This window comes from Ptychodera flava, chromosome 19 (assembly GCF_041260155.1).
Source record: "Ptychodera flava strain L36383 chromosome 19, AS_Pfla_20210202, whole genome shotgun sequence".
Taxonomy (NCBI): domain Eukaryota; kingdom Metazoa; phylum Hemichordata; class Enteropneusta; family Ptychoderidae; genus Ptychodera; species Ptychodera flava.
Window position 1 is genome coordinate 7,949,043 of NC_091946.1, and position 18,684 is coordinate 7,967,726.

Here is an 18,684-nt window from a genome sequence, read left to right on the forward strand (position 1 = left end):
GGTTAAATATGAAGAATTTTATCAATGTAACTTTACAGTTCTGTTTTATACACAATTTTGGTGTAATATTGAAGAAATCAGCCCCAGTGTACAAATTTTTCTCAAAAAGGGAAAAGTCCTCAAGCCAAGGAAGTCCTCAATAAAGTTAAAATTATTAGAATATTATTGTACTTCTGCTTTCTCACACAGTATTTCCTGTTGTAGATGCATAGATTTCATATGTTGTTACTATTCAACAACGTATTGTGTATTTCAGTGGCCCATTCATGTGAGTTTTTGAAAAATCTTCGAAATAAACATGTAGCAGGGAAATTCATTCAATTTATTTTCACCAGGTGTCATGAATTTCACAGGGAATTAGATGGTATGCTTGAGGAAAACCTGTATTACTGATAAAAAGTCGTTGAAAATCAATTCTCGTATCATAACTGTCAAAATCAATTTGATATGTTTTAGCAAATTTATTAGGGAGCCTATACTTACATTTGCCACTCAAGCGCATCTGGAAAATGGTATTTTTCACCATGTATTATAGAAACCGAAGTAAATTCTGATTCTACATTCAGATTCTTTGTATTTGATTTAGGAAAGAAAAACTCTGCTTCAATGTGATGTACAGTAGCAATGCAAATAAAAAGTGATATTCCGTTTATACATGCCAGTCATATGGTTTCAATGCCAGGCTAGTTGTGAGGCCAGTGCAGTGAGTTATAAGAGAATTTGAACAACATAAAAGGTGTTTTTATTTACTATTGGCAGCCATAATTCATTTATTGTTTATTGACAATCTTCATCAGAAGACATTAAATCTCTTCAATTTTGAAGTGTCGCTGTATTATAGGCTATGTTGTATGTATGGATTGGAGATATTATTTTTGTTGGTATTCTGAACCCTGGTTGCAGTGTAGATATGCATTCTGCTCAGATATTCTGCCGTCAGGGTTTTTCTACTCTGCATGGAGATTCCTTCACATTCAACTTTGCCCTTGAAAAATTCAATATGCAGGGAAAGCCAGGTATATTTTGTAGCTTTAAGATTTGATAAGATTTGAAGGTCAAAGTTTTTATTGAGAGGTTGATGTCAGGCAATGGGCATCATGATTTCCTGTGGCTCCAAGAATTTCAGAAATGTTTTATTGCTGTGACATGGAAAATTTATACAAATAAAATAAACCAAGATTCCATGAGGTTATTTATAAAACAATCTACAAAATCAAATGTGAATGAAATTGAAATCATGGTATAGTTTGACATGAAACTGATGTACATTGAGGTGAAAAAAATTTCTAACCTAAAGGTAAGATTGCTACTGAGAAAAACAGAAGCACTTGTAACTGAGAAATTTACTTTTCTAATACTCTCAACTTGATTTCATTTTTAAAAATTCTATAATCTGAAAAACATTTTGGAGTGGGGAAGGAGTTAGATTTTGTTCATTTTTGTAGCAGCGCTACTTTGTTTGTTAGGATGGAATCCAGAGTGGAATGTTGGTATTATGGGTAATTCCCTAAAGGACCTCTCTGTTTGATAGAGTTTAAATTCTGCCATACTATATACGTTTAGTACAACCAAAATAAAATGTCTGGTGATTTGTGGCCTTGCCCTTTTGATTCAGAATTTTTCAGCTTGATCTGGTGATCTTTGGCTTGCTCCAATGCAAGCTTGTCACAACAAACCCTGTTACAACACAAATACACCATGAATCTTACGTCAAGAAGATGGCACAACGGTCTTATTGTCGAAAATTGAGACCATGGTAAGGGATTTGTGTCGTTTGTTGTGTGCTGATGCGAACAAATATTTTCAGATTTGAGTGGTTATATTGATGTTTTATCCGATGGACTTCAGTTTATTACTTACTATTCATGGTGACTCGGTTTGAATTCAAAGCTATATACAAATGGATGATAGGTTAGCTCTTTGAAATTTCAAAAGCTGATATGAATTCCACACGATCAGATTGGTAAACTGAAATTGGGGATAATAGAGATTATCTGTAGCTTTCTATTGTTAAAATTCAGCAGAGTGAAGGATAGTATACCTAGTGTCTATTTAAAAAAGTGTTACTTGCTTAAACACTGGTCTTTCAAGTATGGTGAATTGTGACTTTCTCAGACGTAAAGCCAAAGCCATATTCCATGGGATTTTTTGTACCTAATGAAATTCAGTACAATTGAAAACAGCTCAACAAGAACACAAGGAAAATGCTGATCAATTTATTTTTGTCAGAAAATGACTGGTTTCATTCAGAAGTTATTATAGAAATATTGCCGAGAGCAAATAGATCAAATGCTGGAAATTTTTCCAGGAATCATAGAAAGTAAACATTTCATTTAAGTGTATGACCCTTATTGAACGAACACGTCAGTTGAATACATCTAGTTTAATAATGTAGGCCCCACAGTAATTTTAAACTCACAAGTTACAGAAAAAAGTGTTCATAATGAGTTTTTTGCAAGGTTGTGAGGTAATTACATTATTACTTGGCAGTAATATCGTGACTGGCCCTTTTGTTCTCACTGATATAGTTGAATATCAAAAATCTAATTTAGTCAGGAATGCAAACGCTGGCACTGTCAAAATTAGAACATTTTTTCCATATTTAGCTCAAGTGTTTACAGCAATTTTACAGCTGCATGCACACGGAGCTTCTGGCTTTGTTAGTATGTCCCATGGTTTGTTTCAAATTCAACATTTTCAATTTCTATTTTGAATTTTCAGACCGACATACACGCAGAAAGGAAACAGTAGTAGCCATGGTAGTATTTAAGTTAAAAAGGTCAGATTCCCTCAAGGTGTTCATGCACTGATATGTCACTGGTGGTTGGGGTCTATGAACTTTTCAACTTCTGTCTGCTGTAGAATTCCACAGGCCATGCTTACATGTATCTGAAGGTGCCTTTGATTGGTAATAAAATACAAACATACCTCCTAAGATATTGTGTAGTCACCCTGAAGTATAATATGGGCCCAGTATATTGAAGTCCTGCCAATGAGATCACCCTTCAATACATATCTATCTCGGAAAGGACACTCATTTAACATTTCATTCAGACAGCTTGGTAAGTTTAGCATGGTATAGTCTCCTAAGGAGGGTCCCTACCGGAGTAAACGCTTTTTGGTAGAGAAATTGTTTTATACAAAAGGCATGGAAAGTTTTGAAAAAAGTTCACTTTGGTCTGATAGTTCCATGGGCATGGTATGTTCATATTTAGGTATTCAGTATAGAGGGAGAAGTGTTCTTTTCATAAGTTCATTATTAAATTTCAACAGCTTTGATGTTCAAGTGCTCACAGCATTGTGAAGCTTCAATGAAAAATCGTTATGAAATTCTGATAGTTTTTTAGGCAAGGTGAACTTCCTTATAAAACTGGAAACACGGCTGGCATAGTATGAATTGTGATTACAGCAATGCTTGTTACTTTTACGTCCTACATTCATGACCTTTTCAGTGATGCATTCTGGAATGGCTTGTAAGGAAAATAGAGCCAACTGGTGCTAAAATATTTCAATGACATCTGTGTTTGATAAGCATATTTCTTTCATAGCCATTACTCCTGTGAGCCCTGTGTGACAATTTTTTTTTTTGCTTTTGGCCTTTCAATCAGACATAGAAGAGAGGCACTGCTCTCTGCACAGAGCTTAGCTGGTAGCATATTACAGCAGAGGACTTGGTATGTCCAGAGCATTGTAATGGACAAGCTTATACATACTTGTTATATTATGTTAGTTGTAAAGGAATACAAAAGCTCAGGAGTATGCTGAAAACCTGCTGAAGAGGCATTGAAGGTCATAGGTCATCATGCATCGCCACTCAAACTTCACGATACCAACCACCGCAACAACAAAATCACTCAAATTCACCATTTCCAACCAACACACATGGTTGGACATTATGTAAAGTTTGGATACAAAAGTGGACTAAAATGACAGGCATTGACTAGAGTAAGGAAACCAAACCAGTTTATTGGAAAATTAAAACAAAAGCCTGTTTGTTGAGAATCCAACCAGGCTGCTGAAACACAAGTTACAATAACAGTGTGATTGATCACTTGTGACAATCCCTGTCTTATTACATTGACATATTTTTAGTCAATCCCACGGACACCGTCCGGGGGGACTTATAGGTTTGGTCATGTCCGTGCATGCGTGCGTGCGTGCGTGCATGCGTGCGCGTGTGCATGCATCCGTTCACGCAGATATCTCAGAGATGCCTGGAGCGATTTCATTCAAACTTGGTACAAGGATTACTTCATATGTCATACAGATGCACGTCAATTTGCTTTCTGATACGATCCAATATGGCCACCAGGCGGCCATTTTATTACGATTTTTTCATGTACAGAGCCATAACTCAGACATGTTTCAACAGATTTTATTCAAAGTTGGTACAAGGACTTTGACAAATGTCATAGTATATGCACGTCAATTTGTTGTGTTATACGATTCAATATGGCCGCCAGGCGGCCATTTTGTTATGATTTTTTCATGTACAGAGCCATAACTCAGGCATATCTCAACCGATTTTATTCAAACTTTGTATAAGGACATTGACCTATGTCAGGCATATTCACGTTGATTTGTTTTGTGATACAATTCAATATGGCCGCCAGGCGGCCATTTTTTTCCATTTTTTTTCATGTACAGAGCCATAACTCAGGCATGTTTCAAACGATTTTATTCAAAGTTGGTACAAGGACATTGACTAATGTCATAGATATGCACGTCAATTTGTTTTGTGATACGATCCAATATGGCCGCCAGGTGGCCATTTTATTACAATTTTTTCATGTACAGCGCCATAACTCAGACATGTTTGAACGATTTTATTCAAAGTTGGTACAAGAACATTGACCAATGTTATACATATTCTTGTCAATTTGTTTTGTGATATGATCCAATATGGCTGCTGTGCGGCCATTTTGTTACGATTTTTTTGTGTACAGAGCCATAATTCAGGCATATCTCAACTGATTTTATTCAAAGTTGGTACAAGGACATTGACCTATGTCATACATATGCACATTGATTTGTTTTGTGATACAATCCAATATGGCCACCGTGTGGCCATTTTTTTACGATTTTCCATGTCCTAAACCATAACTCAGACATGTATCAAGCAACTTTATTCAAAGTTGGTACAAAGACATTGACTTATAGTATACATATGTACGTCGATGTGTTTTCTCGATATGGTCCAATAGGGCCACATGGTGGCAATTTTGTTATGGTTTTTTTCATGTCGAGAGCCATAACTCTGGCAAGTCTCAACTGATTTTATTCAAAGTTTGTACCTGGACATTGACTTATGTCATACATATACTTGTTGATATTTTAAACAGTAAGATCAAATATCGCTGCATGGCAGCGATATTGTTACGATTTTCTCATGTACTGAGCCATAACTCAGACATGACGTGTTAGGATAGTATGAAAAACATCATGTTATGTCAACTAATTCCCAGTTGATCATTTATTGACCTTTAGGATAGTGGCCTACATTGTTTTTTTTTTTCATCACCACGGAACTCATTCTTGGCCATTGAGTACCATCTGTATCAAAGTATTTTTATCACAGACCTAATGAAGACGACTCTATCCTCTCAGAGGACCTGTAATCAAAGTACCCATTAACAAGTGGGGACTGTGTCATCAACGATGACTTGTTAGTCAATGGCCTGGACTCATGCCAGTTGCTCTCTGATCTCCATCAACGCTCTCAACCCTTGAAGCCATCACAGTGCATTTGATATATAATGGATTATTGTCAGTAGCTTCTTCAGTGAAGACACGCTCTTTTAGTCGCTCCGCTACTGGTCTTCTTTTTCCGTGATTATCAGTCACTATCACGGTAATGTTGCGATGTCAAGATTGTGGAACTTGCCAGAATGTCAGAGTGTGTCAGGGTGACTTGGATTTGTGCCCAAATTGCAAGAAAAAGCGGTTTCCTGTACCTGACCATGACCATGACCGTGGCGAGCCGCCTTTGTCTTGCAACAATGGCGGCACTGGTGTATCGTCTGACCCTCCAGCATCTGGTACTTCTGGAAGCGGGACTACTGGTCATCAGAAGGTGCGAAGCTCCAGCTTCCATCTCAACACTCATCAGAAGTCACATTTTCCTGGTAATGTCATCATTAACGAACTTTTGTGCTTTGTTGTTAATAAGATGGACGTTTTGCCAGTTGATGATATTGTGAAACTGTGTGTATCTGCGTACAATGACGACGCAATTGAACAAGCCAAGGTAATTCTATATGATGTATGTGGTGAGTTTACCTCTCGACGCCTGAAGAGACGACAGGGTCATAATAAATCGCAATCGAATGTTCAAGACATTGTGACGCTTTTATTAGAAATTGATCCTGAGAATATTCCTGTCTTCGTGGCTCAAGATCTGTCTAAGCTACCTCCAGTTGATTATAATTACATCGATGTATCAACCTTGTTATCAAAGATAAATCGAATGCAAGTCGAGTTTGATGGACTCAAAGAAGATGTCAATAATATATCCAGTCTTTATTTGCGAACGTCTGATGATATTCGGCAAATAAAGGACAAAGTATGCAATCCTGTTCTTGGAAATTCAGTGCATCAAGCTAAAGCAGTAGATACAGCGGACAATGCTTTCACTGTTGGAAATGTAAATTTGCATATGAATGGCTCTGGTAATAAAACGCCTGTTGAGGATCCACCTGTTGCAAATGTGAACTCTGATAATGCTCTCTTTGAAGATGACGCTGTACATGCCAGTGACAATCCAATTCCAAGGTGTGAGTCAAGGGAAAACTGTGACGAAAACAGTATCGATAATGCTGCGGCTGTCAACACAGATGATGGGTTTACCATGGTGTCGTACGTTCGACGTAAACGTAATCGATCAAGTTATGCCGAGGCAGTTGTCAACGGTAAACCCGATGACCAAGTACATAACTCAAAACCTAGCAGTAAGCTTGTGTCTTCCGGATCGTCAGCTGAGTCTGCACTTGCAGCATCAACAGGACGTCGCAAATATATAGTTGGCAGTAAGAAGCATTCAGGTCTTCCAGCTGTTTCGCAAAGTAAGTCACTGTTTGTCAGCAGACTGAAACCTGACACGAAACCCGTCCAAGTTGTCAATATATTGCCGATACAGCTCAACTTGACGTGATGAACTGTGAACAGTTAGCAACGAAATATGGATCGTACGCGTCTTTTCGTGTAACTGTTAATGCGCGGAACTTTCAGAAACTGCTGAATCCCGATGTCTGGCCAGAAGGAGTGCTGATTCGAAAGTTCTATAAACCAAGAAACTAACCAATGAATCTGCGTATAGCATCATATAATTGTCGCTCTGTCAAGAACTCGTTGAATGCAGTTCGTGATCTGTGTGATAGTCACGACATTTGTTTATTACAGGAACACTGGTTGACAAGTGATAACATATCCTTTCTACAAAAGATTCACCAGGATTTTGATTACTTTGGTGAATCTGCTGTTGATACTAGTGAGAGCTTATTAATAGGTAGACCGTATGGCGGTCTTGCGTTTTTATGGCGCAAATCGATAAGTCATGCTGTTAAAGTCCGTTCCTTTAATGATAGCAGAATTTTAGGCATTGAGCTCAATATAGCCAATTGTCAAATGCTTATTATTAATGTGTATATGCCGACATGTAATAGTGAAAATCATGACGAATTTATAGAGCGATTGGCTAAGGCTCACGCCATTGTTCAATCTAGTGATTGTTATAGTTGTATGATGATCGGTGATTGGAATGCCGATACGGATTCACTATTTGGTACAACTCTGCAAAGTTTCTGTGATGAGTACGACTATCTTATCTCTGATAAGCTTTTACTGAGAGATAATCCATTTACTTATGTCAGTGACGTACATGGTACCACTTCATGGCTTGACCACTGTATTTCGTCACTCTCTACTCACCAGTGTATTAATTCGATGTCTGTTTTATATGATGTTATATCTTCTGATCATTTTCCACTCAGCATAGTTCTCAATACTGGTACATTGCCGTCATGTGAAAATCTTAATAACAACAATAAGCAGTACTCTGGGAAATCTGTAAATTGGTCTAAGGTAAACTGTAATCAATGTAATGAATATCGTAATATCTCTGACAAGCTTCTTGCTGAGATTCACATTCCAACTGATAGCCTTTGTTGTAAGGATGTTCATTGCCACAACACAAATCATGCTCGGTGTATTTCTCAGTTTTATGATGATATTATTGATAGCTTGTATTCAGCAGGTCTTCAGATTTCACCATGTATTCGTGATAATGTTGATCATACTGTGACAGGGTGGAATGATTACCTCAAAGACGTCCATTCTGTTGCTCGGGATGCATTTAAACTATGGCGTGAAAGTGGAAAACCGAGGAATGGGCCCCTTTTTGAATTCAAGCGTCGTACGCATGCGAGATTTAAATATGCTTTAAGAAGTTGCAGACGTAATGAGGAGCAAATCAAAGCTGATGCGGCTGCGAATAGTTTGTTTACTGGTAATTGTAACGCATTTTGGCAGTCCATCAACAGAATTAATGCAAAGACTCCGCCTAGACCCAACACTGTAGATGGCTGCAGTGGCGATGTCAATATCTCTGAAATGTGGCGGAACCATTTTAGTGATCTCTTAAATGTGGTGCACTCGGTTAGAGACAAAGAATTCGTGTTGAATAAGGTTGACGATTGCAACCTTGATCAAATGAGTTTTGTATCACCTAGTGATGTTCGTAAAGCCATTGACAAGTTACAACAAGGTAAATCTGCTGGTCCAGATTCTCTCTCATCTGAGCATTTTGTATATGCTAGTAATAAGTTAATTGTACTTTTGAGCATGTGTCTCACTTCAATGCTTATTCATAATGTATGTCCTCCTAGATTTTCTGAAGTTTTGTTAGTGCCCATAGTTAAGGATAAGAACAAAAATGTAAGCGATAAGAACAACTATCGCCCGATTGCTCTGTCTACTATTACCTCGAAAGTTTTTGAATTAGTTATTTTGAATAAGATTGAGTCGTTTCTTGGATCTTCACCTTACCAATTTGGTTTTAAAACTTGTCATTCTACTGATATGTGTATGTTTGTCCTGAAAGAGGTCATTAGCTATTATAGAAGTCATGGTAGCAATGTTATCGTTACTTTTATGGATGCTTCTAAAGCTTTCGATCGTGTGAATCACTGGTCATTATTCAAGAAGCTGATCAATCGTAATGTTCCTATTTGCTATGTGAGATACCTTTTAACCTGGTACAGAACGCAGGAAATCTCTGTTCGATGGGGCTCCTGTATTTCAACACATTTACTGTTAAAAACGGTGTGAAGCAGGTGGTGTATTGTCCCCAAAATTTTTCAATGTGTATATGGATCATCTTAGCCATAGATTGATTAATTCTAAGGTTGGTTGCAACATCGTGGTATTTTTGTTAACCATCTGATGTATGCAGATGATATATGTCTGATAAGCCCGTCAGTGAAAGGAACTCAGATACTTTTAAATATATGTAGCAATTATGGCAATATTCATGATATTGTTTTCAATACAGAGAAAACTGTATGTATGTGTATAATTCTCAAGCGATGTATGATGGAACATATTCCGGCTGTTTATCTCAATGGAGTTAAACTGCGATTTGTTGAAAAGAAAAAGCACCTCGGCTATATGTTGGCAAATACCTTCAGTGACAATTCTGATATCGAGCGTCAGAGGAGATCTTTTTATATCTCTGCTAACATGCTTTTGAGAAAATTTTCTGTGTGTTCTCAGAGTGTTAAATGTAAACTCTTTAAAGCATATTGCTATCAATTGTATGGTGGTAACTTATGGGTCAGCTATAATAAAAGCGCCCTGAAACAATTGAAAGTTGCTTACAATAATGCTGGTCGCATACTTCTAAGATATGACAGACGCAGCAGTGCTAGTACTATGTTTGTATATAATAGGATTGACACTTTTGATGCTTTGCTTAGAAAGCAAATCAATAGTTTGATGAAAAGGGTTTCTATGAGTGAGAACCTAATTATACGTAAGGTGTATGATGTTGTGTACTTCACTTCTGACTTGAGGAAAAGATGGATAAATTCAGTCTTCTAATCTGTGTTCAGAAATATGTCTTTATGGTCTAACCCATAAATGAATATTTCTTGATGTAACCTTTTTTGTATCATTCTTTTTGCCAATCCTGTAACCATTTATATATATGGACATGCTCATTGTCCGAAATAAAGAATTAATAATAATAATAATAATAATAATATGTCTCTACATGAGTTGTATCATTACCAAACCAATGTGAACAATTTCCATTGAGTCTATTTCTGGCATCCTCTGCTTTCTAGGCCTCATTCATTTTGAAAGCCTTCTTATTATAGCTACTGAATGACATTATTTTGATCACTCATAGAGCTTGGTTACACATGCTGTTTCTCCTCAAGAAGATTGAGTGGTGACCTTTATTCCATTTCAGTAATTGCCAATTGGTATTTCGGTTCTTTCCCGGAAATTCATCTGTTTGAATTTTTTTCCATGAAATATGTTAAGATAGCATAAATATTTATTATGGTAGCTATACTAGAATAAGTAGGCAACACATATTCAAATACCCTTTCATCTCAATGCTTTTGCCCAAAGCTGTTGTTGTCACATTCCATTTTGGATCTGAATATTTGAAATTGGGGTGAGCAGGTACAAGGTCACACGTAGCGTGTGAAAAGTGTGTTCCCATGTAACATCATTTTGTTGGTATCTTTCTTTTAAAAAAGGTGGCATGTTTGTAGACAAGTAGAGTACAAGTCCACCACAGTACGTTACCAGTCCTAAAATCTACATCTATCTTCTTTCATGAGTCTTAGCTAGGAATCTGAAGAGTACAAGTATGTGTATTCTGGATCACCTCTCTGAATTATTCATTGTAAAAGTATTATTTTCAAGCTATAAGCTATAACTGACAGGTTGTGACTTCATAATAATATCACATGTGCTTCCTTCAAGATTGAATTACGGACTTTCAAAATTAAGGGAAATAGTACTTGCTTACCCTTGTACAAATTATAGAAATGTCAGCACTTACATGAAACACAGCTCTTTTAATGATACAAGTTTTTCACTAATTACCATGTTTGCTTCTCCCAACCATGGCGTTGAGGGCGCACTAACAACATATTTTTTCTTGTCGACACGCCACAACAAAGTTGGTTTGAGCAAGGCGAAAAGGGGAAGAGGCCAATGCATGAATAACTCTCAACAATTTTTTCCTTCTTATTTATATGTACATTGGCTGCATGCTTTGAATCAAATACAGCTGTTTTAACCAAGATTTGTCACTTTGACATTTAGAGTTTAAGAATTTCATTTTAAGGAAAAAATAAAACAATAACACACCCTCTAAAAGAATAAAATGTAATTTGATGCAGATACTCAGAGACAGACTGTTCTATAGACATTGAATGTTTTCCAAACAAATTGTTATGCAATGTAAAAATAAGATATGATCAAATTTGTATTTATTCATGGCATTGTTGATGGCATGATAATGGTAACTGCTGGTACCAAGGTTGGTTTTGTATTGCATTGTCAGACATTATCTTAGGATATTTTCAGTATTAATTACGTGTCAGTATTGTTTGAAAGTAAATGTGCAGACAATCAGTCACAGAATATCAATAAGCAGACAATTGACACCACAGATTACACGTATCAGCCACTCCTATTTGCATGTACAGCCATTGTTATCGTATTGAAATTCATGCCTACAGTTTTCATTCCTAGGGCTATATCTGTAAACTTCTTTAATTAAACCCGACTCCTATTTCAAATTAACTCAACAAAAAAGGAGATGAAATTGTCATTAAAACGTAGTTGAGAAATTTTATATCTTGGTGGCCATTATCATGGTGGTGTGACAGTCACAATATCACAAAAAAATTGAATTGACTTTAAACTGCATGTTCTTGTACTGTTGTCTTACCTTCATCATGATCAACGGATACCAAAAATTAGGCACCAACAATAGTATCCTTAGGAAGATTGATACTTGCTTGATATGATGAGTGAAGAGAGGAGAGAAAGGGAGAAAAGATCAATATGATGAAAACTCACATGTATGGATTAATCTTTATTCATTCTTTGCTATTCTTGTTCAGAGGTGACATCAAAGAACGAACAAAAGTAAAAATGGATGCCATCCTCATCATCTGATTGTGATCAGAGTATTGAAAGGTTATGGCAGACCAAGACACTAATTCCCAATATTTTAGCTTTGATTTGAATGAACAAATACAGTTGATACATTAGAAGACATATTTACATTATGAATTTATAAGTGTAGTTTATAGTAGTGATGAAATCATAAGGACTGGCTGATATTTTCATCATATTAATTTACATGTTCTGTGCATACCAACAGTTGTCTACACAGAAGAGTATCATGTTTAGACTAAAAGCTCATGGTTGCAAATTGGATTCCAACTTTTGACAGCAAAGTTGGAATCATTCCTCTCACAAAAAACAATAACCAGGTCTATTTGGCCACTTAATGTGGTACCAAGCTAATTCCAACTACCTACATCTAGTAGGAGTCTTCCAATTTTAAATGTAGGGTCAGCTTGGGACAGAGGCATGATATGGGGTCAAAGGTCAGTCTTGTTTTAAGCATCAAATATAAATGAGGGTAAGTGGAGCGATGGTAGTACTTCTTGCACCTGTTCAGGTTGCTGGGCTTTACAAATAATGATATGCTCATTATTTTTTGGGTGGAGTGTTTATATTTCTAAAATTGGATCCTAAATAGGTCAGCAGCTATCTGAATCATGATGAGACACCACTGTGAGTATAAATACAACCTGCAAAACGTACACAGCTGTGGTGTATCTAGCCTGGTGTATAATAAGCATCGTTGTAAACAATTCCCGAGCAAATTTGTCAGGGTTTCCAGACCCCAAGTTAATCTTGGATCACGAAACGCGTTAAACGTATTTTGGTTGTACTGCATCGCTGTGTGAAAATCCAGTGGTTCATCAGTGTATGACAGAGATAAACCAGGTAAAGGCTGTATTCATTAGTGTCTTTTGGGTGTATGGTTTGGTCAGGGTGTGTTTCATGTCTAAAAATATCTGACATAGTGCTATTCACATTTGTCGAAACATTTCAAATTTGTGGAGAAAGTGTCAAAGAGACACAGTGGGTGGTGTTGCTGAACGAAGCTGTATTTGGCAGATGTATGACATAAAGACTCATAGAACGGTATCTTTTTATAACATCAAGGATAAAAATAGTGACATCATCGGCCTGTACATATAATTTTCAAGTTACTTTACAAGCATATTTTATGTGACTGTTAAAATTGTCTGATTGGAAAAAGTGAATAGTATTGCTAGCACTGATAGTAAGTAAGCCTCAATCATACACATATGAAATCACAGACCCTCGGCTGATTGTACATGAAGCCCACAATTGCAATATTTAGCAAAATTGCCTTACAGGAGCTTCATGTATAGTAGTTGAGTGTCTTTGCAAAAAAGCAGATATCAGTTATTTTTAAGAAACTGTTTTTTTACATAGGACATGTCAAGTTACTTTTTCTCATCAAAGCCCTTTACAGGCCCCCTTCCCATTTTGATCAGTGCAAAGATAGATTATCAGTGTTCGTCATATCTTTACATCAATTTAAAGATTGATTATTTAACATTACCATTTTCAATTGCTTTCATCACTATCATCATCGCCATCAACATCGCCGTCATTCTATATCTCTCTGTAAAGGTTTGTGTAATAAATGTATGAGATAAGAAAAGCAGTAAAGCCATATATATTTTATTGCCAGTTCGCGTGCAATTGAAAAGTATCGTGCACCTGCAGAGAATTTGTAGAGCGCCCTCTTTGGCCAAAATAACAATGCGTTTGTTTCTGAAGGGAGTGATAGAGTGTTCAGGAAAATTAAGTGACCTTCCTTGTATTACAGTAAATTCATTTGTAACAGAAGTGTTGGTTGCAAGGCTTGCAGTCTTGCACAATTTTCAAACCCCTATATATGTATCACTTTTTTGTGTAATTTCATACAAATCCACACAGTCCTATGAATGTGGTGAGGCGTTTAAAAATTCATTATGAAGATAGCATTGCCTCTCAGTGATTTTGCTGTAGTGTTATTCAAAGCAACCAACAGAACCTGTGTGTATTCAAAAGGTGCGAAGCCTGTCGGATCAGAGGTGAATGTGCTACAGCCATACTCAAATACTGACGGTGGAATCTTGAAAACATTCAAATCTGACCATTCATTACACTCACTGAAAGCTCATGAAAGCTTACTGAAGGAAAAAAACCATTAACTCACTCTCAGTCAAAAGCCTCTCCCTTTTTGTCTGATGACCTTTGCAATTGTCTGCCCTATCTTTTTTTGATCTCCTTGTCCAGTTGCTCAGTGACGTACAATTGCATTCCAGTACTGCTAACTGTTAATCACTGAAGCGTAAATCTTAATATTTTTATTCTAGACTGAGTGACTGCTGTGCAGGCATGACTTTGGTCAGTAGCAATCAACATGACAGAATTTTGAAACTTATTTGACCAATGTTTCAAAATCTGTAATTTTAATGACTTGCAGGTGATATGTATTAACCGATAGATATCATGTTCATTAGTTGTGTAATGCTCTTGGTTTGTGTTCGGTTAACAGTTTTGAAAATTAACCGTTTGCTTTCCTCTGTTTTGTTGTTTACAGATATTCAGGAGTTCTATGAGGTGACCCTACTGGACGGTAACAAGAGCATAGCACAGAAGACGTTTGAAACTTTGGAGATTGCGTCCAAGTGGGAACTTCAACAGCAGCAGATGTCACACCCCAGCCCAGATGTAAGTGCCAAAGCAAATTCTATCCATGCACGTGTCATGTCTTTGAAACGTAGCCATGTTGAACGAACATTTGCTTTCATGCATTGTTCAGATCAATACAGAACTGTCTACCAGCTTTGCGGCGGTGCAAAGCATCGCCATGAAAACAGATGACCAACTTTTTTGTCTCAGATCGAGAATTTCCTTGGATTTGATGATTTCATGGGAATCAAACTTCATGTCATGAATTATAATACCTTGCTATAAGTTTTCCTATTGAGCCTATGGTTATAACCTTGATAGTGACAGAGCTATAGTCTGTCATAAACACATTTTTCCCTCATGATTTGAAGAGGGTCTCCACTTTTCAAAAATTAGCATTGTCAATTTTGTTTCTTAAAATGTAGGCTCAGTGATTCTGTCAAAGTACATTAGGAAAAGAATCAATTTCAACATTGGTTTCTCTATGTACATGTATAATACCATGATCACTGTGACATGTGATGGGGAAAATGTGAAAAGAATTCTTTGCTGAAATAACAGAATTACTGCCAAAAAGAAATAGTATAAAAAATTGATGGTAATATTTTAAAAGCCAACTAGCAGTTGAACAATTATCTGGGTAGTGAAATATATAGCTATATACTGAAAGATTTTACAGATTAGGCACTTTTCTGCTAAAATTCTGTGCTGATAGCCTCTATCTATGAAAGGTAAGTAGCAGAGCTGTAATTGAACACTGCTGTGAAAATTGATACCGTGAAGTCCTATCAAGATACAGGTAAGTGGGGTTTTTGCATTCTCCACATAAATTCTACGATGTGTTATAGGTTGACATTGGTACAATTCATTCTGAAAACTGAAAAGGATGAAGTACTGTCATTTTGTTTGTTCTGTAAAACAAACGCTGTTTCATCTTCTTTGGCAAATGTTTATCAAAATACAAAGTATTTACTTTTCAAATACAACACATACATGCAGAGTGATTGTTAAATAAAATCAATTCAGGAGTAAAATTCAATATCATTTGAGATTATACACACAAGCTCTATTGACAAGTTTATCACTGGACATTTCAGCATGATTTTTGGAACAAAACAGGTAACTGTACAGTAAGAAACACAAATAAAATATTAGAAAATTCATCACAAGTACAGCTAATGTTGCATTAAATCTAATTTATAAAATTGCTTTGAAGGAGGATTTAGGGGAGATGACAAGGTGACTTGTTTCATACATGATTGACGGCTAACTTGGTGTTCATTGGATCATCAAAAACTAGCAATAAAAAGTGGCATTTTTTCTGGCAAGCTTGCCACATGTATTGGTTGCTGTTGAAGTTTCAAATCATGTTAGACTACATAGCCATAATGAAAAGTGGTCAGTTTTACACTTTTGTCGGAATTAAGGCAACTATCTCAATGGAAGTTCGATTTATGCGTTTTTGATGTGCAGTATACCACTGGAACTCTTCCTTTTGAAAGACATTGCCGAGATGCCAGATGCAGGTTCAACCATTTGTACAGCGCCCCCTATGTCAATCATCTGAAAACAAAAGCATTGGCCACTGAATGGAAATCGATCAAAGGCAACAAATTGGCCCGCACAATTTGCAAAGAACAATCAAAACTATAATCGTTGATGAAGGCTGTTTAGCATGTTGTTTGATGAACATGTCCGATTGATTGACTCAGTCAATATTTATGGCATTGCAATGGATTTACATTTCAATTAAAAAGACTCATTGAAATGATTACAAAGTAGCTCTGTGGTAGAGGTTAGTAACCCCTTCCATTGAAATTAAAAAGCATTTCTAGACCAGATGTTCAACTGTTTCTCCAACCAGCCACGTACATCTGTAGCTCACCAGACTCCTGAAGGACATGTGTAATGAGAAGGCAAAAGCTGCCATGTGCTCTCAAGGTCTTTTCAAGTATTTCTTTATTTTTATCACTAAATCATGGTCTATCTCATAAGGTTGTAATTTTGTATGTTATTACTTTTAAAGCTTTATGTTATCGCATAAAGTACCTTGAGTTAAAGGTTTTCCAATCAAATAGGCAAAGACATATAGGCTATTCCATCAACTTTGTTGTCTGAGCCAAATTTTCCTGAAGATCAAGAATGTTGATTGATAGCTGCCATTATAAGAAATACCGCTGATTTGATTCAATTGATTGTTTGCCATTTGTATAACATTTACAAGCAATAAATAGGGGTAAACTTCTGAGACTCAGAAGAAAGCCAGGGTAATTTTATATCGTAACCTTCAAACCTTTTCTGCCTTTGAATTTTGGTGAGAACAAACCACTTGTCTTCTGTAGCAAAGTTGTAGAGAGTAACTTATTGAGGTGAAAGGTTATAGATATTGGTTTGGTCATCACCAAGGCACTTCAAGTCAGTTGCTACAGTACAGGAATAACATTTCCATATGCATACCAGCATTTTATATCTAGACACATTATGGTCGATGAGTTTGAATTATTGGAAAGTTTCAGTTAGCCATACGCATGTAATGATATGCACAATAATGTGTTATATCTAGCACCTACATATTCTCTCTCTGCTGTCTTGTCTGATTTTGTAGTGATAAGAGTATTTGCACAATAAAATATGTGTGTCTTTATGCATACATACAGTAGATGCATTCATGTGACTTGGTAATGACTGTTTTAGTTAGGGCAGGAGAGAAATAATAATTAACTTCAGGTTGAAAGAATAGCAGTAAAAAGGTACAATTTCATATGTTTTCACAGGATGTCTGTCATTTAAATATGACAGATTGAACAATAAGAATATAGGAGGATTTTTTGTGATAATTTGGCCACCTCCGTGTATCAGACCTATCCTTCACGATTGTACACGTTGGCACATTACATGTTAATTTTATTTGTGTACAACTGTTATAACCCTATACCACAGTCTCTGTGTCAGAAATAGTCACCAATATCAAACAAAGGGATCATACTAATTCAACCTAGATATTGAATGACTTTTGTTCCAGTGGGAATTACCAGCAGAGCCCATGTATAGGAAAAATTTTATGGAGTACAAGGCTTAACATGTTCAGTACCTGTATTTGGACTGTATGCTGGATTAGGGCAGGAAATGTATGCTTGACAGTGCTTCAGGATACAACAGGCTTGACTGGTACACTGTTGAAGGTTTCAAAGCAATTCCATAATATCAAAGCATACCCCTTTTTCATCAAATTGAAAATCTCTATGGTATTGCGTATGAAGGGTTGGCACCATGCCAAGGAAATGCTCAAGTCTCAAAACTGATTTGTTTTTTGTGCCATTTGTATAACAGGAAAAAAATATGTCTAGAATGTGAATGATTGATTGAAAAGAAATCAGCAGAAACATTTTATAATTTGATGAGAATGCAATGTTGTCTTGGCTTGCAGCTGTGAATTTCATGCAATTCAAAGTGATACAATTTGTAGGGATTTCTTTGAGGTAGTGGCTCTGAAAACCATACTGTTTTTAATACCTTTGCTATTGCAATCTCATTGATTTTCTTCCTTCAATAAATGTAATGTCCCTATTAATGCAGTGTCCGTAGTAAAAACAGAGATATTTTAGCAGCCTTTGAGCTTAATCTTTGTGTCGTACAAAAGTGAACATCTGATCACAGAGTTTTGCAGAAACAGTAATCTTCATTAATATTAATTTTATAAATAAATAAATAAATAAATAAACGTTTTCCAAAGCTGGCAACCGTATGATGCATTTTCAGGATTTGTGCTCTCAAATTTAAACGTAATTGATGTTTACCCTGAGGATGTCGTCAGCTATTACATTGAAAAATAAAGATACGCGTCTCCCATGTACAAATGACTTTTTCTATAAA

General features: G+C 36.3%; 1 protein-coding gene across 5 annotated transcripts in view; it reads left to right on the forward strand.

Moving 5' to 3' along the window:
• The window catches only part of LOC139118496 (disks large homolog 1-like), a 176,638-nt gene that overhangs the window by 33,977 nt on the left and 123,977 nt on the right, over positions 1 to 18,684 (forward strand). For 3 of the 5 annotated variants that reach the window (XM_070681791.1, XM_070681790.1, XM_070681792.1), the window contains exon 3: positions 14,720 to 14,850. In XM_070681791.1, coding sequence (XP_070537892.1) covers positions 14,720 to 14,850 — 131 coding nt within the window. Of the gene's footprint in view, positions 1 to 12,828; positions 13,042 to 14,719; positions 14,851 to 18,684 lie in introns of those variants that run through there. The other 2 variants (XM_070681796.1, XM_070681795.1) reach the window with 2 other exon arrangements.